Here is a 25,493-nt window from a genome sequence, read left to right on the forward strand (position 1 = left end):
TCAATCTATAGGACTTTTGTCGTATTGCATTCACTTTATGCAATCCATTTTGGGTATTAAATGCACTCTTTGATTGAACATATTTTGTCAGCTCATACAAAATCTACAAGTAGTTGACAGTACTGATGCAACATCAATAAAGACTTTCTTGAACAAGGGTGTCTTTTGTTGTTCTCCGTAACTAATAAGAGCATAGCAATTAATTATGCAAGGTATTAATCAGACAAGTCTAATAAATTCAGTTCATAAACTCGATATGAACCAATTAAAGTAAAATCTCTAACTTTTTTCATAATTGAATCAGCACATTCTGTGTATTTAAATAAAACAAAGTCAGCGTACAGAAATATCCAACTAACACTAGGGGGAGTGTTCATCCAATTTAGTGTTGCTTGTAGCGTCACCTGTGATCACATAACGGTGGCTCAAAGGCTTCTCAAATGTCACAACTATAAGCATTCATCCACCTTTATGTTGATCTACATTTTGATAATATCCAAATCTTACATTTCCAAGTTAGGTGGTTACATTTTTCTCTTGGATTAAATAATCAATATTTAATGTTCCACAAAGTATTTGAACTAATTCCTCGTAAATATATATACATTACTGGATTAAATAATCAATATTTAATGTTCCACAAAGTATTTGACATAATTCCTCGTAAATATATATACATTACTGGATTAAATAATCAATATTTAATGTTCCACAAAGTATTTGAACTAATTCCTCGTAAATATATATACATTACTGGATTAAATAAACAAAGGGGGAAAAAAGTATTGGAATAAAGTATTTTTTTTCTTAGAATAAAGTCCTCGTAAAACGTCAACAGGCTCTTGCGCAATGATGACGCAGTCACTGCCTGACTCCTCCCTCTTCAGTTATTCTCAATTCAGTTTTTACTGAGATGACGACAAACACGACTTCACCCTCACCGCGGTTACGGCTCTACGTGCACATTCTCCGGGGATTGTCAAGGGATTTCAATGGTTGGCCCGTTCTTTGTAAGTATCCCTTATTATCACTCGCTCTCCGCCTCTAATATGCCAGAAAGACGTTAATAGCGACTAACATTACCCGAGTCGATTGTTTGACCGTCATAGCTGTGAAAGATCGCGCTTCAGCCGGTGAAGGAGCTCGCGAGGGTGGCAGCCATTTGCCCGCGTACGTTTGAACGGAAACTCCATACTCGCTTGATTTATTCGTTTTGACAGCTAGACGGTTTTTAACGAGGTCAGAGACAGTTTGCCGAACATTCCTGAGTTCGTTGTCAATAAACGAAGGGGCAGGAGTTTTCAGTCTGTCCTGGACTGCGCTGGCTAGCTGCTTGCTAGCGGTCTCATCATCACCCAGAGACCGTGTCAAGAAGTTACTGTTACTCAGACAGTTTATTTGTCGCTTGAGCCTCAAGTATAAAATTAGAGACATGTTTGATTCTGTATATAGACGTAAAACATAATGGTTACTTGGTCATTTTTCATCGTTTGACCGACTGTGAGGGTCAGAGAGGGTGAGTGAATTGTTAGCCAGCGAGCTAATGTTAAAACTGTCAGTTCAGTCAGATATCACTTTATAGTCACACTCCAGAATGTTCCTGATTTCAGTGGTCAGTGGTTATGCAAAGCGTGGAAGATTAGGGTCCTTAATTTTTGTTTCTTTTTAGTGTAACGTTACCACTAAATGTGTCACACAAACTTTGCTGGTTAACGTACATGTAACGTTAACTGGTTTCTTCATATTAATGTTTGCTTTATTTTAACTGTGACTCTGGAATATGGTAACCCTTTAAAGTATAGTATATCCGTGTCTTTGATCATTCCCGTATCCAATACATGGTTAAACTGTAAGCTGATGACCCAGCATTAGACTTAACCTGCGCAGTAAACTGGCTGCTAAGCCAATAGTATTTAAATGGCATGCTTGAAGAACAGGTACGCTGATGTATGGGTGTAATTTGATTTCAACCGGTTCTCTAAACGAGAAGGATGCTTATTAATGACATGATCCAAAAATACGTACTACGGTGCCATGTGTAGTATTTGATGAGTCACCTGGTTTCATGTTCCACCTGTTTTCATCCTGGTCATGTGTAATTAATTAAAACTGTAAAGGACAGGTGTTGGTTAGACTGGAATTGAGAACCGCTGATCTATACTTATGCACAGCTGATATTTTCTGTGAGCTTCCCTGTATACTCATGGCTCTAGTTGCCTAGTATGGTTGTGTTTACATTGCAGGGCTTTGCATAAAATATGGTTTGTTGTGAGTTTGGAATGGATATAGAATGTGGTTGTAAATAAATAACCTGAATGTGTGTGAATGCACGTGTATTAATGACTCGAATACAGAACTTACAATTGTATTCTGCTGCTGTGCGAACATTGCCACAATAGATAGACCTTCAGCATGATTCTGCTTTGCTCCAGAGACCTGGTGCTTTTGGCAAGTCTGCTGAAGTCTTTCTCATTATTGACTAATATAAAGACTGTGTCATATGAAGGCATGATAACTTTTGAAAAGACTGAAGTACAAACTTGGCTTTTTTGATCAGCATTAGACCTGTTTAGACCATATTTATAGCTTGTTTGGCATTTTGGATGAACAGAGCTGTCAGTAGCCCCTCTTACTGGGCAGCATGGTAAATGTCACTGGTAGCAGAAGTTCACAGCTTGTTAACAAACATGGATTGAGTTGTGCCTCACAGCAGGCTCTTCTAAAACATCTACACAACTGGCAACAGCATGACTCCCATTCCTCCCACTGTCTTTTCTGCTTGTCTGCTTTAATATTGAAGGAGTTGTTATAGCCTTTGAGCCAGCATTGCAAGCCCAGCAGGAGTTCTGCTAGTCCTTGATGAATGAGCACAGTGCTGAACACTGTCTCATCCTGACCTGACAGACATCTGCTCCCTCTGCATGGCTTCCATTAAAGCTGCATGATGTGGCCTTTGAGAAGACAGTCAATCATCAAGATGTATGTTTTGAATAACATGAACTGTCTGCCTTGTCGTTTGAGTCATTCTGTTTGGTTTACAGTCACAGTGGTATTAGCTTCAGACTCACAGGAAATGGGCAGGTTTGTGGAATCATTTGTGGCAGCTGCTTGTCTACTTTGAGAGATTCTTCAACACACTTATATGGTGGGTGATGACATAGGTGTTTTTTTTTTTTTTTGATGGGTTCTTAGGTTTTACCTTATTTTGCACATTAGTTTTGTCATCCATTGTTGCAAATTGAATTGCACATGCAGAAAAAGTGTAGGCCTTTTTAAAGGCATTTTTTTAGACATTTTTCAAAAAAATATATTTATCTCACAATAGCTAACACTCCGTGCAAGCCTGATTTCGTGAGCTGTATGTGAGGTGGCCTTTTACACCAAGTTCACACATACTCCGTTTGCAGTGTATATGCAGTCCATGTGTGGTATGTAAGTGGTGCAGAAGCAGCACAAACTCTCATTGTGCTTTCACACAGGAGTCTGCTACACTGAAAAAAAAGTGCTTTGAATTTACTTAATTTTAATGTGTACATCGGTCCCGCATGATCAGAATGTGTTCTACTGACACAATTTTCCTCTCTTTCTCAGTGACTTATTTGCTTGCCAAACCAAAATATTTCATTCACGTTAGACTACTTAAAAATAATCATGTTGATTCAAATGCATTGTGTACTGTTAAAGTGACTTCATTGTGTCAAGGCTAAGGGTACCAACTTGATTTCTTAATGCTAGTATAAATCTAAGTTATTATGCAAATAAAAATCTAAAGCGATTTCATTATGTCTCTGGTACTAGAGTTGGGTAAACCTAAGTTGCTTTATTAAATTCTACATGTACTATAGACATGTTTAAATGTGTGAATACAAAACCAAAATTCTAAAATTGCAACATTGACAATAAATGCAAAAAGTTGGTACTTAATTACTTTTTTGTATTGAGTTGTAAACTTTACAAATTTACAAATAGAGGACTGAGCAGTTGCCATTAATTGATTACACAGATGACTAATAATAAAAAAAAACTCTTTAAATGCTGCACCAGTAGCAGATTCAAACAAAAATACATAATGTATTGTCAAATTGGATTAAAATCAGCAAGACATTTATGAACCTACTATTAACTGTTGTCAGTGACGATTAAGAACAGCAAAGACATTTGGCAAAAAATATTAACTGTTACAGTAGACTTAAAAGCGCATATACAAAATAGTTAACTGTTAGAACAAACAATGCATTCTGAAAAAAAAAACATCCAAACATGGCACAAAGTGAATAAGTTAAAATAAAGCAATACCTTGTTACAGTTCACTGCCAATTAGGGCTGTGCGATTAATCGTAATTTCGAGCCCATGTTAACCGATCAGAACGTTCACACTGCACGCGGTAAAAGATGAGAACAGAAAAGGTTATAAATAGAAAGGTGCGAAAAGATTTAATATCTTGCGCATGAGTACAGAGAGAGTTGTGAGTGCACAGGTCACCGGTAGAGCGAGAGGAGACACGTTGTAAAGCAGCATGTATCTGAGCCTTATACAGTCTATTATCTGAGCATGTGCGTCTGGTTTTGTTAACAGAGCAAAGGAAATCTGCGTGCGAGCGGATAGATTACTTTCGCGTTACAATAATGCGCTCTCAGTGCTGCTTCTGAACCGCGTACACATAACTTACTTTATACGCACTGCAGACGGAGTGAGTGTGAACCTTGGGCAAAAAATATAACACCTGAGGCACCGCTACAGTGAGCTCTATGACCAATGCAGGGCAAAAAAGAAAAAAAAATCCCTGGACACAGGTTTATTTTATTTTTTTATTATTGTTATTTTTTGCCATATGTCTAGACATTTTGTTTGACATCTTTACTTAGTGATTTTTTTTTATTTATGTCTGTTCTAGAGACATGTTACAACTTTTGATAAAGCTCTCATTGGTTTTCTTTTGGAAATGTTTAAAATTTATACTGAATGCATTTATGACTGTAAAGCATATCTGTGTGTGTCAAAATCGTCATTAAAATCGGAATCATAAAATTGATAAAAATAATTGGATAGCTTTTTTTTGTCCATATCGCACAGCCCTACTGCCAAGGTTAACCATGTATCTTAAAGGGATAGTTCACCCAGAAATGAAATTTGTCAATAATTACTTACCCTTCATGTTGTTCCAAACATGTAAGACCTTTGTTCATCTTCAGAACACAAATGAAAGATATTTTTGTATCTCTGTAGACCGCTATGCAACTGAAATGTTCCCAGACCCAGAAACGTAGTAAGGACTAGGGCTGTGTATTGGCAAGAATTTGGCAATACGATACGTGTCACGATACAGGTGTTGTGATACGATGTGTTGCATTTTGCAATAATCAGTCCCTGTAACATTCAACATTATTGAACCACTTTTTGTGCAGTATGAGTAAAAGAGGAAAATATAAAATGCTTGCAGGATCCTTTAGTTAAATGTATAATACGTATAAAATGTATTTTATAAAAAGACCATATATATATTTTAGACCATGTTTTAAAGTTTCACAGTTTAAGTTTACAATTGTAACATACAATGTGATAACATTTTGATCTGAACAAAAGAATTACATCTGCTTAATAGCAATGAAAAAGAAAGTCCTTACAGGATTCCTAAAGAAAACAAAACAATTGTAAAACAATAAAATAAATACAGATGTTGAACCTTACCACTTGGATTTCACAAGCTTTTCAGGTCTTTTATTTATGTTCTGAGTGGAATTGCAAAAACCACCCCAACTCCCCAAACGCCCCCAAAAAATGAGAGAAAGTGCGGGACGTGGCAAGCGGTGGAACCTGAGGCGGCACACTTCAGCTTTGTACACTGAAACGGGGATTGGCACAGTTCTTTCATCCCGCCATTACTAGCAGTGAAATATATTAACGCTAACATTAGTGGCGTGCCCTAACGCTAGTATTTCCTGTCACCCAGGATTTGTTCAGAGATTGAGAGACTGCCATCTAACGGTCAGGATATAAACTCAAAACGAAAGCTGCCGGGGCATCATCGTGATGTCTAATCGCCTGACCCTAGTGTCAACTGTGCAGAGTGCAGCTCGCTTGTAGTGCAGACGCAACATGATTTGAAATCATTTGCACATTTTGAGAGAGAGAAAGAGCGAGCACAAGTGATTCACTCACGCTGTTTGTGAAATTATGTCTCTCAGAAAGTTTTCAAATTACTTTAAGTTATTTAATGAAGAAGTATAAATTGTACCTCACCTTCAGCATTATAATTATTTAATCCACGCTGGACTGAGACGGTGACTGTGCCGCTGCATGCCAAATCTCTCACGGCAGATGCATCATTAGCTTGAGATCGTTTTTTTTTTAGATTGGCCTTTATAGAGACCAGCGATCAAACATCCCAAAGCGATTATCGGCTGATAGTGATCGGTAGTTGATCAATCGGAGCACCCCTAATTAAGAACATTGTTTTTGCTCATAAGCTTACCAAAGCACTTGGTGGTTGGTTGTGTTAGCCTAATTTAGTCATTTCTGTGCGTCTCTAAACTTGACCACAGGCAGCTTTCAAGGTCCATTTGAACTTGCAATCACTCCTATCTCATGGCCATTTTTTTTAAATCTAATTGTTTGACATCTGAATGGGAAGATTAAAGCAGACGGTGCATTAAACATATATAGCCTACCTTATTTAATTATTTCCCTTTTAAAATGGCTGTTTGAGGAACATTGTGACTATGGCAAAGCACAACATAAGAATGATGATGGCTTCTGGCTGTACCTTATTGCCTTCTCTGTTGATGGAGATTAGCACTGCACTGAGCACCTGGCTTTGGCAGCAGATGATGTACTTTGGATCAAATAAATGCAGGTTTGGTGAGCAGAAGAGACTTCTTTAAAAAAACATTACACATCGTTATGGTTCAAAAACTTTTGATTGGTAGTGTATATATAATATAATACCCCAATTTTAACTGATTCAACAACTCGCTCATAAACCTACTTCACTTGTTTCATTACTGGATGAATCAGCGTTTTTGAACGATTCTCTTGAATGAAAAATTCATTCATTGACACATAAATTGCATAAAATCCAGTGCGAACATGGATTTGAACAATCTGGTAAGACTTTGTCAAAGGTTTAATAGACTCAGGGAATCGTTGTCATTTAGAAATGAGATCGAGAGGGTGTCTAGTACCTTACAACTTTTTTGACCCTTTATAAATTGGTTTAGACAAAACCGTTGTAGTGTAGATTATTTACTGTATATCTGTAACTACTGTATATAGTTTACATAACACTTTTTATAATCAATTATAGAGTATTTTTGTAGTTCAGTTAACCAGATCCTGATAGGATATTCCAAAAGGCCTGCATATTTAAAAAAAAAAAAATTTATTTATTGAACAACCACTGTTTTGGGCTGTTTTCAAAATACCTTTGTAATACCTGGATTTTTTTTTTAACTAATTATCAAGCTTTTAAAACAAATTTAAAACAATTTATCAAGCATGATAAATTACATTTCAATGAAAAATGAGTTGTTTTTGTCATCGTGAGCTGGCTGAACTTCAATGCCATATTATAATTATGCATAAATGCAAAGCATTTATCCATGGTGAGTAAATGAATCTATGATTCAATGAGCCCTTCTCCAGCATTCTTCAGCAGACAGACAGACCTCAAGTATCTGTGTGGCATTCAGGGTTTACCTCGGGTGTATTTATAGGCCACTAAGTATGATTTACACAGATTTTTATTTCTGGCTTTTATAGCATAACGTGTGTTGTATTCTCAAGGCTCCAAACTGCGACTAAAACATTCGCATTTGCGACAATAAATATTAAAATGCGAGTGAAGTTTTTGCTGAGATCTCCACTGGCGAGTAGGCCTATGTGTTTACATGCTATCTCTTAAAAAATAGCATGTAATGCCTTTTTTCCTGATTGTTTTGCATTCACATCTTTTGTTATGTTCGCGCATTGAGAGAATGTGCATCGAAGTTTTAGTGGGAAAAAGTTTTAAACAGTCCTCATCTGCCGCGCAGCAGCGCTGACACACACCTGATAAACGCGCGCGAGAGAAATGATGGAGATTTGAAGAGAAAGTGCAGAAAAACACGGCCTCTATTTCGTTCATAACTTGAACAAACTACAACAGGTAAAGCTGTCATCTGTGTGGATATTGGCAATATCGTTAACAGTTCTCATTTATAATCATAAGGCTTCTTCTTAACAAGATCTTAGTCCATGCTGTGTTCTGTTAATGCATGAACTTCATTATTTGAAGTGCACTTGCTGTCCAGTAATCGCAAAAAGCTTTGTGCTTTGTTACTTTTTAATTTACAAAGTATCAGCTTTAAAATTATTCCAAATTCATAACAAAATTCAAACAATAAATACAGTTTTGGTGCTCTTTAAGTGGCCGTTCACATATCGCGCCTAAAAACGCCCCTAATGCGGCAGGCGCGATCGCTAGTAGTCCCTCAGTTCAAGCAGCATGTGAACCTATCATACCTTGCTCTTTACTACTAGAGTACATAATGAACATGAATTCACATCAAAAGGTAGGCTATTTTGTAAGAGATTCTACAGTACAACACTTTCAAACTGCGGAAAACGTGTAAAGCTTGTAAACATTGCAACATAATATTAACCTCAGTAACCTTTCGGTGTCCATAAGCTCATCAGTCAGCTAGAAAAATAACTATAAAGAGGAGCATTTTGCTATATTTATGAACTATTGAATTTTAATATTTTTACTTAACCTGTTGTCTACATGATTCAACTCCTATAAAATTTAATTTTACTAATTAATAAAAACAGACTGAAAGTGTGAAAGACATGCACTCTTAAAAATAAAGGAGCTTAAAAGGTTCTTCACAAAACAATTTTGGTTCCACAAAGAACCATTCAGTCAAAGGCTCTTTGAAGAACTCTTTCTCTTTCTGACCTTTTCATAATCTGTTACTGTCTTCAAATGTTAAAGGTTCTTTATGAAACCATGTAGACAGGAAAAAAAGGTTCTTCTATGGTATCATGAAGCACCTTTATTTTTAAGAGAGTATGACAACATTTACAGGATGCATTGAGGAGGACCCCAAACTATACTCAGGGGCCAAGTGATGCTTATGGTCCATGATATTTGTACAGATTTTGTGTAATAAACAACGCATGACTGTATGTTTCAAGTTGGAAAAGACATTTAGCTCCCACTTTAAGTGAACCTTCATTCCCAGTTTATCTACAAGATGGATTAAAATGCTGATAAAGTCAAGAAAAGATTAGACATAAACACGTCAGTATGATTAAAAAGTTAAAATGTAAAATAAATAATTTAAATAAAACGCATAAAACATGTTTATTCTGTGGCACCTAAAAAAATTAATTGGCACCTAAGTTTTTTCTTATAGGAGCCAATGGCTCCTTACTCGATTTTTTTGTTTGGAGCCCTGATTCTGAACTGGAAGTGTTATTTAAACCACTAAATAGCTACTTCAGCTTGAAGATCCTATGGTATCTATGGAAGATAAAATTGGTTATTTTATGTCCTTTGTCTTTTCTTATTTTCTACATGGTGTGGTTCAGTTCAGGCATGTTAATTATTTGAAAGTGAGCTACTTTGACATTTCCTCTTAGCAACTTAAAAAACACCTGGGGAGATGGGCCATTTATTCTCACACTGTGTTATCCTGTCATGAAACAGGATTATTAATGTTTCTTAATTCTAGGGATGCACGATCATGATTTTTCATGGCTGATTCCGATACCGATTTAAAAAAAAAGTTAGCCCCGACGAGGCACGATCAAGCACCGGAAGTGACAGTGGAAAAGCGACTGGCCCTGGCACCTGACAGTGGAAAAGCGGCTAATGAAGTCAAAGCCTTCTGCAAAATCTATTTGTGGCAGTCAGTGTTGATATTGTGGCGACCTGCCACAAATAAATCAATGTGTGGGAAACCCTGCAGTAGAATTATTTTTTCTCAGAGGTTTTCTTCTTTTCACAAATGCTTCATTAATATTCAGCGATTCTACATTGAAACAATACTTAATAAACAGCAATAACTATATCCAAATATATTTTAGCAGAACATTTTAACATAAAAAAATGGCACAACCATTTTTTTCCCCGGAAACGTAGTAGCCAACTAAAAGGTGCATTTGGGTCATCAGCATATTCAGTGTTGCTCAATTTTATATTCCTGGGAATATTATTGTGAATATTCAATGTACTGCTCAGCCCTACCTGTATGTTATCAGCAGAACAACATTCAGTTTTTACTACTTGTTAAACAATGTGAAGTTGTACAGTAACTACAGTTACACCTGCACAGCCAAACCTCTTTTTCTGATCTCATAAGAGTGTCAATAGACCCACTTTTTTCATCTGTAATGTCATGGAATGCAGCAAACAAAGCTGTGTGAAACTCATTGGTGGTTTCAAATCAGGGAGTTTAATTCAGAAGCTTTTTGCATATTACAGTGTTCAGTAAAGGAATGTGTACTTACATTCTCAGGTGTGCATTTGTGGTGGCCCAACTTGATCCAACTTGTTTTTTCTATTACACTTCATACCATTTTAATTAAAGCATCTTGGCAGCTGTTATGATGTTATTGCTTATGGCATAACCTGTGGAAACCTGCGTGACATTGCATATGAACTTTTCTGGAGCTGGTGTTAAGTTTACTGCTTGTGGTATTTCCTTAATGCCCTCAAATCTTTGCCATCTTGCTTAGGATGGACTTGGTCTTATCATCTTTTATCTAGATGGACCATTGATGTTTTTGCTCTTGCTTTTTTAGTTGCCACTGACCTTTGTTACTATGTGGCCTCCACTGAGTCAGTACCGCATGGTCACACCAACAAATCATGCAGGCCTGAGCAGGTGTATCCTCACATTTTACTCCCTCACTGCTTGTTATCTTCCGCATACTTTGTAGTGGAAAAGGAGTAGGGTTGTGCACAAATGTTCAGTTCAGAAATGGTGACACGCACTTGATTATTAAAAAATAACATCTTTCTCTAAATATTAAAAAATAACATCTTTCTCTAAATAACATTATTCTAATTATATTAATGTCATTATTCTAATATAATTTTTTGGATGAGCCAAAATATTTGAATACAATATTTCCATGCCTAAAAATAAGTAGAGAGTATGTAACATCGGTGCATGTTTGAAGCTGCGGAAGTTCTAGTGAGACTGAAATGACAAGTGAAACCTTTGCACACTTGTGGTAAAGAGTGGCAACTGTCAACACTTACACATTCTCATGTTCTCATGCAGGAGTTACAGATGATCAGTATGCTCCTGTTCACCTCACTGGCAGGCAGACTGAAGTAGCAATCGATGGTAAATCTCCAGGGAATCCTTGTCACCTGAGGGGCATTTTTCTTGTGCTCGCAATCATGCATCCGTTCTGTGTTTTTTGGGGTGGGAATAACATGCGTCAGTCGGGGGAGTTTTTCTGTGAATTGTCGATTCATGGGTGGATGTTTGCTCTCAGCTGGGTGGAGTACATATGTGCGTGTCAATTATGTCTTGATGAGATGCTTAGTTGAACATGACACTGTCTCTGTTGCAGTAAGTCTGAAAAGTGAAAAGTTTACTGTCTTTTTTTATCAGTTTAATGAAATTTCTCCAGTTTCTCAATGTTTCTTAGTGTATTTGATAGTACGGTTGTTAGATGTTGTAGTATTATTTATAGAATTTGTCTGAATAATTACTGGAAAAAAATGTGATGCATTGTTTTTTTATTTTTCGATATACTTGAAGGCTACATGCAGTTGCTGTAACTTGTTAATATAACCCTAGTGTGTGATATAGCCAGCCAGAGATAGAATGCAAAGCATGAGCTGGCACAGTTCTTATCTTTGGTTTTCTCTGCATCTCTTTCTCCGTCCCTCAGCCCAAGGCCTGTGATCTCACAGAGTCATACTCTGACAACTCTGAAGGAGAGAGCCTTGCAACTCACTCTGATACAGGTCGAGCTTTTGGTCAGCAGCTCAGACTGTACTCTAAAAAAAAAAAAAAAAGAGTGCTATAAGTAGAAAAAAATAAATAACCAGTGAAATAAATGAATGTAGCATATGTATCGCTGTATTTTTCAGTTTTTTTGTTTGGGTTTTTTTTTTTTCAGATTCATTTCTCATAAGTGAGTCAGTTTGTTGCTTTAATCATTGCCTAGTTCTGTGTTCTTACATGCTGTGTTATGTGCATTCGTACACAGACCTTTTGGCCCATATCTACAGCAGGTTTCAGACTAAAATTATCATGAAGAATGAAAACAGCTCCAATGTCCCAGCTGAATTTGTTACTCATATCAGAGGGATCTGAAAAGGATCAGTGCTTTGCTGTTGGCATATAAACCTTTCTAAAGCCCCGTAATCTGTTTCACTGGCTGGGTTAGCATGCTCAGGTGCTGCTTTTAGATGTTTTTTGCGATCCCTAGCTGCTTTTTTTTTTTTTGAAAAAGCCATAAATAGTTAAGTTATATGTGCACATTTACACTCATTAGACCCGTTACCTTAGTGTTTATATCACAACATAAGTCACAATTTCGTGCAACAGTTCCTGTAAATGCATTTTGTTTTTGTTTTTTGGCTAAATCAGATTCCGATAGATTAAGATCCTCACTTCTGCTCTTACAATATGGGATATGATCAGTCACACTACGTAAAACAGTCCGTACCACTTCTATCACCTGTTTGGGCTGCTGTGTTCTCAGATAGAGCGCTCATTATCATTGTGTACATGACACTCCTAGATTATGACAAGAGCAGCCATATGGCCTTTCAGAGATTCCCAGCTGCATAGGGTCGAGGGAAAGAGGGCTCAGATAGAGTAAGGCATGGCAGAGATAGACAGACAGACAGAGCTCTGTACCCAGTGACCTAGATGACCCAGATAACAAGAAGCAGTATTTCACAAAACAGTGGGCAACATGAAACTGTCATTTCTGAGAAGTCTTCCTTTTTTCCAGTCCTCTGTTCGTTCATGCACAAGGCAGCTGATGTGTATAAGCGGCAGGGGAACTGAGCAGGGTGTACGTGTGACACAGCAGAGGCTTCACACTGGCTCGCCTCTGGTGTTAAAGAGAAACTGAATGTCTTACCGGACAGTTCCAGTTCTGCCTAGTTTAAACGTGTGACTTCTAAACACTAGATGGGTCTTGTTCTTGTGAGAGAAGATTGAGTAGTGTGTTAGTGCTGGCTATGCGATTATACTAAGAGAAATGAATGGCAGAAAGCTCCTAGTGCTCTGTAACCAAAACTTGCTTTGTTTTTCTCCCCTGCCTATCTGCCTTTTATTTTCTTTCTGTCTCACCGTCTGTTACTTTGCACTCATTTTTTTCCCCCATCTGTTCTTGTAGTAGTATTTACAGGAGTGGCTTGCGAATGTGGTTTGATTTGCATGAGTTTCTGGTAAAAGTAGAGCAAGAGGAAGTAGGGTCTTGATAGGAACGCCGTTTCACACAGCTGCATCCCTGACTGCATGGCTTCTTATAGAACTTTTATGTGCATTGCTTACACTTGGTATTTGCATGCATTTTGGAGATCAGTGTTGAAAACTGTTTGTCTAAAAACCACATTTTAAGGTGGTGAGAAATTCATGTGACCAAGTCGTATTTGTAGTGTAAAGAAGATTGCGTTCTGATGCATCTCTGATAAACAATTCACCCACCTATCAATCAACACTAAAACATAGGCTTTAAAATATAAAATAATAATTAAATTGAATAACTGCATATTTGGAAGCAACAGTGTTCTGACATTTGTATTTCTCTGTCTGCTTTAAATGCATAAAATTTCATTAAATCGATCAAAAGTAACCGTAAAGACATTTGTACTATTACAAATAATTTCTATTTTAAAATAAATGCTGTTATTAAAACGTGAAAAAAATAAAAAATATTCCACAAAAATTTACCAGCATAACCGATTTTATCATTGATAAGAAATGTTTCTTGAGCATCAAATCAGAATGATTCCTGAGGGTCATGGCACAGTACTATAACATTACATTGTAAAGAGGAGGGCTGCACTGCAAAACTGTGCTTTTTTTCTAGCAACTACTGTTATTATTTGTACATTCATTTCAAATAATTTAATATATAAATATCAACATTTAACAGGACTCCAGACTGCAACCAAATGGTCAAATTTTGCAACCATTTTTTCTGCCTGTGCACCTGAATTTTGCGCCCTCTGCATTGTTCAACTCATAAGCACTGTCATTTGTTGCATATAAGAAACATCAAATGTCAACGAAACTGAAAAGCATAATAAAACCGCGCTACTAATATGAGCTGCACAGCGCTTCGAGTGTAGAGCCTGGCTTATGTTCGATTCATCAGCAGGACGGCGAAGGTGTGCACAGCAAAGATGACACACACACTGAGGAAGCAATGGATGGTTTTCAAGCTAAAGTACAGTAAAAGACAGCTGCTTAAACCAGAGGAGGCTCTTTTCATTTTTTTTTTAATTTGATTCCTCATTGTTTGCTAAACCTTCTGTAATTTATTAGTCTGTACAGCATGTGATGTATGCCATGCCTCATCTTATTTGTTTTTGTTTATAAACGTTTTGTAAGCTAGTTTGACATTGTATCTTATTTTTTTATTGTTGTGCTTTTTAATTAAGAATAACAATGAATCCATCTTTTGTTTTAGTCTTAAAAAGTGAAAGGTGTATGTAAGGAAAAACAGACAATTATCTTTTCTTGTAAACTTGACAAGATCCCAAATTCGAAAGTGAAAATAGGAACTCCCGTTCACAAAACTAAAATCACAGATAAAACTGATAAAAAAATTGTTAACCACTTTCGTTTCCAAAATACTATAAACTATGATAATGCATGTATTGATTAATCCCATGTTGTAATGCAAAATATATATATATATATATATATATATATTTCAACCAAATCATGTGCCGAGACAGAAAATTCGTCGCAAAGAGCGACAAGTGGGAAGAATAAGTCTGGAGCCCTGTTTAATAAAGAAGCAGGTCAAACACTGAGCTGTTTCTTATTAATCTTGTTTTTCAAATCAGTTGAAAGACTCCCAAAATTTGTCTATGACACAGACTTCACAAGAGACACATGTTAATATTAATGTAAACGCTGTGGTCCGCTCAACCAAGACTGATCTGATGATTAATATCAGGTGTAAACGGGGTCATTGTCTTATTTGCACCTCAGCGTCACAGTAGCATCTCTTTCCACTCGTCCTATGCCTTTGTGTGCTTGTGCTTCCTTGTCCAGCTCAATTATACTGTCTGAATCATTGGTTTACCATCAGGCCCCTGGGGAATGTTTTAAAAAAAGAGCTTTTTAGCTTTGGTTTTCTTTTGATAAGATAATCACATTCCTAGTCTTGCTGCTTTTTCTCTTTTGAAGAGGCCACTTTATTCTCCTTTTGGTGCCATCTATTTAGCTTCATCTTTTGGATCTAGCATTCGAGACTGCCTCTTTCCTACTGAGAATTGCAACTTGTTGACAGTCCAAATCCTCTGATGTTCCTTTTTTTTTTAAACCGTGTCTGTCTCGACATGTCCAAGTCTCGTATCGTGAAGACTCTCATTGTGTGTCCTATTTGTTTTCGTTTTTTTCTTAATGTGGTTATTCAATCTGTTAAAGAACAGGGAGCCAAGATGACTTGGTTACTTTGATGGGTGTCCTTTAAGAATGGATGGGGGTGGCGTGTTGAGTAGAGAAGCGTGGGACCGTGAAACAGTTGAGGCTGTTTGAAGCTTTGCCTGACTTTAATCCTTGCAACTACTTTTGAGTTTTCAGAAACTCAGGAACAAACCCTCACTGTATTGTCCTTTTTGTGCTTTTTTCATGTCAGGCTTTCTCTTTTGCTCTACCCTTCTGTTTTTCTCGAGTGTGCACAGCATTTGATTTGAGAGACTGCATTTAAGAGGCAAATGTGGCATTTGCAATACACAAGACATTGTACTTTGTGCTGCATTGTGACATAGGTGTCATGATGACTTGTTGTTATCACCTGCCTGCTTCAAATGACCTTTCTCAATGGGACGAGTCACTGGCTTACGCAGCAGCCAGGATGAATTATCAGTCAGAGCTGAGCAGTAGTACTCTTAAGATGTTGATAGGGTTTTTAAAAGCATGTCTAAATGACTGTTCATTCAATGTTTTCGTTCTGCTCTAACTTTATCTTCTTTCTCCCTCTCCAGCATTTCAGTGTTGATTCGGATCACACATATATGGCGTTTGTGACCATCTACGGAGAGTTCTGCCAGGCTCAGCACCTTACCTTCGTGGACAAGTGAATTGTTAGCCACCCGCGGGACTACGCTACCCAGAAGCCTCCCTGACAGCCAGCACACTGGGCCCAGTCTGTCTCTTCTATACCCTTTTGTGATCCCGTGTAGTCCTCAAACACACCCGCCTCACTTCCTCCCTACAGCTTTTTCTCCCTGTAGCCAATCAGAAACTCTTCTCCTGAATGGGGTAATCTCAATTGTCTCAATTGGATGACTGAGAGATAGTCTCCTTTTTCTTTAGTTTTCCTTTCAAGTTTCTCATCCCTTTTTTTATGCATCCTTTGAACATTGTGGACTAGATCACCCTCCTTTTGACTTTAGTTTGTACTTCTAGTAGTCTAGTGTCCACCCTCCATTGCACCCAATATATATATATATTTTGTCTATTTATTTTTTCATACTGCTGAAAACTGAGCCAAAGATTTTTTTTAAAGAAACAAAGGAACAGGAATTATAAGTACTTCATTGTAATTGTTTTAAAGACGTCTTGCCAACATGAACCGCCCTGCCGCTGTTGAGATTTCCTATGACTGCATGAGATTCCTCATCACACACAACCCCACCAACTCCACTCTCAACAAGTTTACTGAGGTAAGAGAGCCATCTAGATGCTCTTTTTGTGAATGAGCTTGAAAGGGGAAACCCAAATATTCTCTTTCACACGTTTCACTCTGCCTCCTCTGTCCTTAGGAGCTGAAGAAGTTTGGGGTGAACACACTGGTAAGAGTATGTGAAGCCACCTATGACAAAGCACCAGTGGAGAAGGAGGGCATACAGGTCCTGGTGAGTAAATCTAATTGAAGTGAACAGTGTTTAGTGGGGGGGGGGGAGAAAGGAAAGAAAAGAAAAGGCACTCATTTTCCACACTCAATGACACGGTGCTTTTCTGCAAGATCAGCTGCCCTTGGTTGATAAAAAGGCACATGTATGCCTGTGCTGCACTCTTGGGAACTCCCATTGGTAATTCACTAGCATAAAAGGGCAACTAATCGTTTTTTCATCTAGTCCAAAACTCCCACACTGGCCCCAGGCCATAGTTATTGTTAAGCCCTGTTTTTTTTTACTGTTTAATGTGCCTTTTATTCTTTACATGTTTAAATGGTAAATATTGAACTCTTATACACTACAGTTCAAAAGTTTGGGCCAGTAAGATATTTATTATTTTCACATAGTAAATTGATCAAAATTTATAGTAAAACATTATTATTGTTATTTAAAACTTTGTATTTATCAAAGAACCCGGTCACAGTTTTCACAAAAATATTAAGCAGCACAACTGTTTTCAGCATTAATAATAATAATGTTTCTTGAACATCCAGTCAGCATGGGAGAAGGATTTCTGAAGTATATGACATAGAGTTGTTCCGATTCCGATACTAGTATCGTAAATATCACCGATACCACAAACAAATTCTGGCATCGGCGTCGGCGAGTACATAAACCCATATATGGATCCGAGACCATTTTCATAAACAAGACCTAGTTATGACCGCTAGCTTTGCCTAACCGCTGCACGGTTTTTCTTCGCTGCTCAGAATGCATTGAAAACACAGGAAGTTGTGCTGTGTTGCCCCAAGCAACCCCTGTTTAGAGCAGCGAAGAAGAAATGAAAACGCGTTAGCAGAACTGATCTATATATGACTGGATCGCTCATCGTGTTCTAAACTGCCAACTGACAGTGAAGCCACTTCTATATTATAGATCAGTGGTTAGCAGTATGTCCGCTGTTTAGCAGTATTTCAGACTGGACCAACCAGACAGTAAAACGGAGACTAGGGATGCCACAAGTACTGGCATTTCACTACCAAGCCGGTGCTTAAAATTTAAAAATGTGATGATACCAGCGTCTCTGTAAGTTAGTACCGGTAGTAAGTTACTAACTCCCAAGTATATTCGGTACCTGCAGTTGCGTTCAGTCGCTTTCGTGTTAGTCTAAGCGCAGGGCTCCAGACTGTAGCCGAATATATACTAGTGTCTGTGAATATCAAACTGCAAAATAATATTTAAATATTACTCTTGCAAATTCTACATCTCTGTGGGTGCCAGGCGCAGATGCACGGGAGCTCGCTGTTTTGTAGTCTCTGCCATGTGTCACTATATGAGGACACGAACGCATAAACCGTCACTTCATGAGAATTTACCATTTCATTTGAGAAAACTCAGAGGACAAGGGAATATTGTTGCGCTCAGATGAAGGCTGGTTGTAAGTCCAGGTGCGTGAAAACCAGTAAAATGTAGAAGAGACTGTTGATGGTTCGCACTCTGAAAAACTAGTTTTTCAGAGTGCGAACCATCAACAGTCTCTTCTACATTTGAGAAAACTGTCATGTCATAAACACAGACACTCAAAGATCTTCATGGCAACCCATCAAAATAAATGTCTCGGTTTAATGTGAGTGAATTGACAATATAATAAGCTACTGTTGTAGCCTACAGTAGATTTAGCTATATGTTTCTATGTAGTAATAATAATACGTCTCTATTATTAATAATAATTATGCCTAGACGGTTGCTTGTTTTTTACTTGTTTTGTTGTAAAGAGATTATCTGATTAATATATCATTTTTTATATTCCTAGACTTATTTGTTGCAGTCTTTTAGACAGTTATATTGTACAACTAAAATACCTTTTTTAGTTTGCGGTGTTAGATTTTTGGCTGCATTTGAAGTTCTTTTTCGCCTAAGAAAATAAATAATATTACTGTCAAATTCATGTCAGATAATAAAAATACTGTAATAAATACAGTAGTTCACCATGTATTTGTTCATGTTTTATTAAGGGATAAGTCTGAAGCACACCATAAAATAATTCTAGCAATTTACACAGGGCTAGTAGTATATACAGCTGTATATACAAATACACACCCAGGTATCGGATCAGTACTCTGTATCGGCCGATACCCTGAGCCCAGGTATCGGAATCGGTATCGGGAAGAGAAAAAGGGTATCGGAACATCTCTAATATGACACTGTTGTCACATTGCAAAAAAATTCAACATGCTTCAGCTTTCTTAAAAATTTTCCCATGAAATTAGGTATCGTATGATATTGTGGGTTGCATTAACTGTGCAGCAAATTTTATTAATTGCTTTGTCCCATTTGCAATGGTCTTTTCTGTGATCTGATCTCAAAAGGGGAACTGAACAAGCAAAATCTCAAACATGCTCATTTTCCTCTTCAGATCATGCAAGTCGTTTCACCCATAGCTCTTCTGATGTCACCAACATGTGTTGTATGCGGGTGTGTGTGTAACAAAGACATCTCATTCTTAGTGACCTGTGGGAAAAAACTTACTCTGCGTGTTATGTCTTTATTTATACTCTAAATTATCTTGTTCTGACCCTTCTGGAAAAGCCTAGATAGGCCTGACAGTTTATGCTAGTTTGGTAAACAAAAGATATATTGACCGATAAAATTGTATTAAAAGCCACTATATCTGAAGATTTAGGCAAACCCAAGTTTCGCATTTAAAAGAGGAAATTTCAGCCCATGCCTTTGTTCCCTTTTATGTATTTGATCATTTTCCATGAACTACAGATTATCATTTGGACATTATAAGGAAGGAAAGGTGTTAGAAGGGGAACAATATCCTTACTTCCTTAAAGAGAAGGTACTGAGTAGTTAAAAATTTACTGTCATGTTAGGGTGGTTACAGTCATGGCATCTGTTCAACTGCAGTAACCCTATACTCGAGTGAAGATTTATATCTCTACTGTTCAATACAGTGCACCTTGTCCATTTTTCTTTGGAAGTGGCTTACTCACAATTGACACATGGAATATCTTAATAAAGAAAAAAAAGGTTTGATTTGGAACTAGGGTTTGCATGTTTGAGTAACATAGAAAGTGAGAGACTGCTGTGAGCTGAAGCTGTCTTCGGGTCAGTAGAAGCACGGCGGTCCAGACAGCTGCGTAGACATGGAGCTGCTAGCCAGTACGTTTCCATTGTCTGTCATACTCGCCCACACATGCTTTCTCTTCAGTGTTCCCAAGCACCAATCTTCTCACACGCTCAGATCTAGGGATATTTGAAGAGGAAATGCAAAGCAGACTGCGATAACTACAAGAAACTGTTGATAATTAATGTTGTTCTAAGCTGTGTTTAGTGATACAAATGGATTTAACAGAAAATACTGTACTCCATTAGGATGACATTAGACTTCACCTCATTTTGGTAAACACAATGCGTCGTGCCCTAAACTCCTCTGTATTCTTCACTCCTCCTGATGGCTCTCCTTATTGATCCTGTTTCCAGCTTCACGTTATATCTTAATCTCCTTGGTCTGTCCTCTCCTGTTTTGTCTCCTCATATTTTTTCTCTTCTCCTCTTAACCCTGTTTCGCTAGTTGTGTGGTTTGTCTGGGAAGAGGCCAGATCTCTGTGGCCTTCTGCCCAAAAACAGTTCATGAGAATGTTCTGCTCTCCCACAATGCCTTGCTCCACAGGCAATTTCTGCAAGGCCTAATGTGAAACATTTTAAGTTCTTCGGCTGTTTTACTTTGAAAATGTTCTCTCTAGTGCTCTGAGCAATACACAAGACATTTAAATTGCTGTTTGTGAGTTTATGTTGTTGTTGTTTTTTTGTCTGCTTTTTTTTCATTGCTGCAGGACTGGCCCTTTGACGATGGAGCTCCGCCCCCAACCCAGATTGTAGATGATTGGTTAAACCTGCTGAAGACTAAGTTCAGAGAGGAGCCAAAATGCTGCATTGCTGTTCACTGTGTTGCAGGGTTGGGCCGGTTAGTGTTTTAGTTGTCAATGTGCTTCTTGAGAGATTTGAAACTCAGAAGAGCCAGTGTTAGTCCCTCCTTTATTAGCTCTAATGATAGGACATATGTATCATCTTGAAATAACTTTCTATAATTGATCAAAATACAGTAAAAACAGTAATATTTTGAATTATTATTGAAAATGAAAATAACTGTTTTGTATTTGAATGTGTTTTATCATGTAATGGATTCTCGTGATGGTAAAGTTACCAAGCAGCTTATGTAAAAGTTTACTCCAAGTCAGGTGAATCCAAAACCTGCCTCGTTATACTGGACTTCTAGTTAAGATAGTTGAGTCGATTAGTTGCTCAAGCAACCCATGACCAGTAAAAAATGTGTGGTTGTGTAAAAAGTAACCTGCATATGAGTCCCACTTGTGTTCTCAAACTCTTCAAACACTTGCTAAATTTTGCATATTTAGTGCTCAGCCCCTTCACCTCTGTATACACCTGCTGATACACACACACACACACACACACACAAAACAGTAACCAGTCTAAACTTGAGAAGGTAAGGGTCTGTGACCTGCTGGTGTTAATATGGTGTAACCAACATTATGGGCAGTACAGTGTACTCTGTACTCTTGCATTCATTTTCCTGAGCTCAGTTTACACCAGTTCCTTTAGCGAAAAAAAAAACAAAACAGCAGCACCATTTAAATGAGCCTGTGGTTATTCTGCTCTCCAAGCGCAGAAGTGTTTTGTTGTTGTTGTTGTTTGTTCAGCATTTTTTGGAGAGGGTGTGTGTGTGAACTCAACTACAGACTACCAATCTCAGCTCTTGACCTCTTTACATAAACAAGCAGCTCAGAATACAGTTTTCTCTGTGAACACAAGCAAACTTGTTTATGAGCTCCCAAAGATGGGACACTCTGATTTGATCATTGTTGATGCAGGTGTAAAAATTAATGACCTTTAAAAAAATATACACATTTTTAGAAAAAATTTTTTATTCATGTTTGCTTTTTTTTTTTTTTGGTCATCAAGCTGTTAGTTTGTTCACTGAAAACTTGCATTGTATTAAATCTGTTTTATCTTGTTTTCATAGAGCACCTGTACTGGTGGCTTTAGCCTTAATTGAGTGTGGAATGAAGTATGAAGATGCGGTGCAGTTTATAAGACAGTAAGCATTTTGTATGATTTCGCATTGATATACATTTGACAATCTAACTTCTGTTTTAAGGTTGGAATACACTACACACCTTTTTTAAATCTGAACAGTTTTTAAAAACCAGACATCATACATTTGACAACTTGCAGATGGTTAGAGGGAAAAACTGGACATCATACACTAAACTTTCTGAAGTAGTTCTGAACATAAACATACACAGAAATACATACCTCGTTGCTATTAGACGCATAATAGACTGAAGCTAAAAAAAATTAATCTGTGCCCCGCATACTCTGCATGAACTGTCAACTCAAATTTCCCAATATTTGCAGACTACCTGCAACTAGCATTTACTCCTTCAGATGGAAAATTGGCACATAAAGCATATAAAAAGTAATATATTCCAGCCTTTCGCAGATTTAAACTGCACTTAAAATCTTTTTTTTTTTTTTTTTTTAGGAAGAGACGTGGAGCCTTCAACTCCAAACAGCTTCTTTACCTTGAAAAATACAGACCCAAGATGCGTCTGCGGTTCAAGGATCCCAACGGTCCCAACTGCTGTGTCCAGTAATGCGTCAATTCTGTCAGTCATTCAAAACAACTGTGGGAAGTTGAACCAGGGTAAAGGGGAGCAAAAGCTGTGGGTTATAATTGTGGTGATTTTAATCAAATGAATCATGGCTAATCGATCACAGAGATGTAATGAATGATAGCTAATCTATGGATTCACCAGCAGTATCAATGAGAAGGGTCAAAGCACACAGATGAGCCCACAACCTGGTTGCTTAACCAGCGTTAATAGGCATGGGCAAGAATATACACCAGTTCCCCTGATTTCCCAAATTTCCAATCCTTTGACTTTTTATTTTGTGTTATTTCAGAACGAGTACTTTGAACCATGATGAAAAGATTTATATTTGCTGTCAATGTTGATTTTTTTTTTTTAAAGACTTTTATTGTTTGGCATGTATCTTTTATCTATCTTATTTTTTTCTTTTTGTTATAATTTCCACACACAATAGCCAATTTTGTTACAGAAACAACTCTGTTTTTGCGCCATCATTTTTAAGAAGTTCCTCTCCAATGCAGCAATTGCCCCCTTTGAAATCTTTTAATTTAGGGTTAGCCTAGGTTTTAAATGTGTCAGTTGTATTTATTCTCCATAATTAGTGTGTCTTGCCAGGAGTGTGGGTGGGGTTAGGACACTTTTTTTTTTTGTGGAGCCATGTTATTTTCTCTAGTTATCTTAATCTTTGGGGAGTGCAATATTGAGTCCAGCTTAGAAAAGCCCTCACCCGTAGGACCGTCCTACATCCAAATTCAAATACAGGAGGATACTTGGCTTGACTTAGGCACTCACTTTCTATAGCTGCTTTTTGCTGGCTGCTCTGTAAAAAGCTTAATTTGTTGGCCTGGCTGTGACACCCACACATAAGGTGTACACTTTATCTGTCACCCTACTGTTCAGCCCACAAACACTGAAGGAAGTGAGAGACAGGAGACTGGTCAGCTCTGGGTTTATTTAATTACATTTTTTTTATTGTTATTGTTTTAATCACTGTGCTCATTTTGAAAAAAAAAAACCACTTCATCTTGGTTTGAAGACAAATAAATGAATTGAAATTGATTCTGCCTATTTTCATTGTGTTCTTTCCTGTAATATGTTAGCTATTTATTGTGTTTGGTAGATGAATCACTTTGTGATGACTGATTTTTACGGCCACCTTCAAGATAACATCCGAAATCATTCCAGAAGATAATGTGGAAGATAACTTGGCGCAAGTGAAATGTACTGCCACCTGCAACTGAAAAAGAAATCAATCAATCAATCTTTGAGATTGCTGTTCTATAAAAGAGAAAGGTGAAAAAAACCCGTATCTGGTCAAACAGTACATCACCCAGAATGTACGACCCTCCATAGTCATTTAAAGACAAACAAAATAGGATTTGTTTGACTCCGAGGATTTTCTGGCCAGAAAGGTCCTGACTCGTGCATAAAGGAAACAGCTCATGTGGAATTTCTAATGTGAAGAGTGATAGTGCAGATGGAAGATGACTAAACTCTTGAAATATTTAAGTCAGTCACATGGTGGAAATGATCTATTTATTTTCAATCTCTACACCTGCTGACATAATCCACTGGAGTCTGTAATATGAAGAGTCGGATGTATGACACAATGGGGCAGTTTTCCAGACAGAGATTAAGCTTAGTCCTAAACAAAAATGGCCCTTTAAACCAGATTAACAGAAATCTGCTTTCTGTCGTGGTTTTAAATAGTCTTGGACTTAGTCTAGTCCAGAATTTAATGATTTCCCGAAGGAAGACTAGAGCTACTAAATTGAGGTTTAAATTAAACCTACCCGGAGGCAGGTTTAACTTCAGATTAACATTGTTTTTATATATCAAAAGTATTTGCACCCTTTGTAAATATGATGAAAGAAACCTGTAAAATATATATATTGCACTGTTAATCATTTCAATTTTTTTTTTAAATATAAAAAATAAAATAAACGCATACAAAACCCTAAAAGTAAATCTGATTATGATTTTTTTTTTCTCTAATACACACTGGCTACATTTAATGGCACCCTTTCATTTAATACTTTTTGCAACCTTCCTTTGCAAAGATAACCGCTCTTCTTCTATAATGGCTGATGAGTTTGGAAAACACCTAACAAGAGACCATTATTCTATACACAATCTATCCAGATCCTTCAGTCCCCCAGGTCCATGTTGAAACATTCTCCTCTTCAGTTTTCTATAGGGTTTAGACCAGAGGACTGGGATGGTCATCACAGAGCCTTCTTTTAGTGCTCAGTGGCCCATTTTTTGTGTTGATTTTGATGTTCTTTTTAGATCATTGTCCTGATGGAAGTTCCAAACAAGGCCCATTGTAAGATTTCTAGCAGAGTTGGTAAGGTTTTGATTTTTTATGTGTTTGCTAGAATCCATGATGCCATCTCTCTGAACAAGACGTGCAGGACCTCCATCAGAAAAATAGGCCTACAACATTAAATATACAGCAGTATACCTCACTGTACACATGGAGTAGTCTACTTTTTAATCCCTGTGTGGGGATAGCCTTGGTTCATTCCATGTTCAATAGGCAACTTCTGCCATGTTAATTCTGGTTTTAAATCTGTATTTAATATGTGTTTCAGAAAGTGATTTATGAAGCCATTATTAGTTTAAGCCTATACTCCAGACTTAATTTATGTGTTGAGTTCTAATGCATAATTTAATTAAATAGGAAGCCACAGTCTTTTAAGTGTTGATCTCTTAAGTGATTTTAGTACAAAAATGTAATTCCGATTATCCAGACTGCACAAGTCTGGGCTGG

At 37.4% G+C, this 25,493-nt stretch overlaps 1 protein-coding gene across 1 annotated transcript; it reads left to right on the forward strand.

The window, feature by feature from the left end:
• The first annotated feature begins 862 nt into the window (after positions 1-862).
• LOC132104312 (protein tyrosine phosphatase type IVA 2-like) lies at positions 863-23,779 on the forward strand. Its single transcript, XM_059509689.1, has 7 exons — positions 863-1,010; positions 16,185-16,461; positions 16,757-16,865; positions 16,965-17,057; positions 20,882-21,012; positions 22,090-22,164; positions 22,612-23,779. The coding sequence occupies exons 2-7, from the start codon at positions 16,457-16,459 to the stop codon at positions 22,721-22,723; spliced, it is 525 nt and encodes a 174-aa protein (XP_059365672.1). The 5' UTR covers positions 863-1,010; positions 16,185-16,456; the 3' UTR covers positions 22,724-23,779.
• Positions 23,780-25,493: the final 1,714 nt, after the last annotated feature.

This window comes from Carassius carassius, chromosome 25 (assembly GCF_963082965.1).
Source record: "Carassius carassius chromosome 25, fCarCar2.1, whole genome shotgun sequence".
Taxonomy (NCBI): domain Eukaryota; kingdom Metazoa; phylum Chordata; class Actinopteri; order Cypriniformes; family Cyprinidae; genus Carassius; species Carassius carassius.

Excerpts from the sequence above, each read along its gene's own strand:
- LOC132104312 (XM_059509689.1), top strand. Across the intron at positions 17,058-20,881 it reads AGGAGGGCATACAGGTCCTG|GACTGGCCCTTTGACGATGG; the intron begins GTGAGTAAATCT and ends TCATTGCTGCAG. Across the intron at positions 21,013-22,089 it reads TGTGTTGCAGGGTTGGGCCG|AGCACCTGTACTGGTGGCTT; the intron begins GTTAGTGTTTTA and ends TTGTTTTCATAG.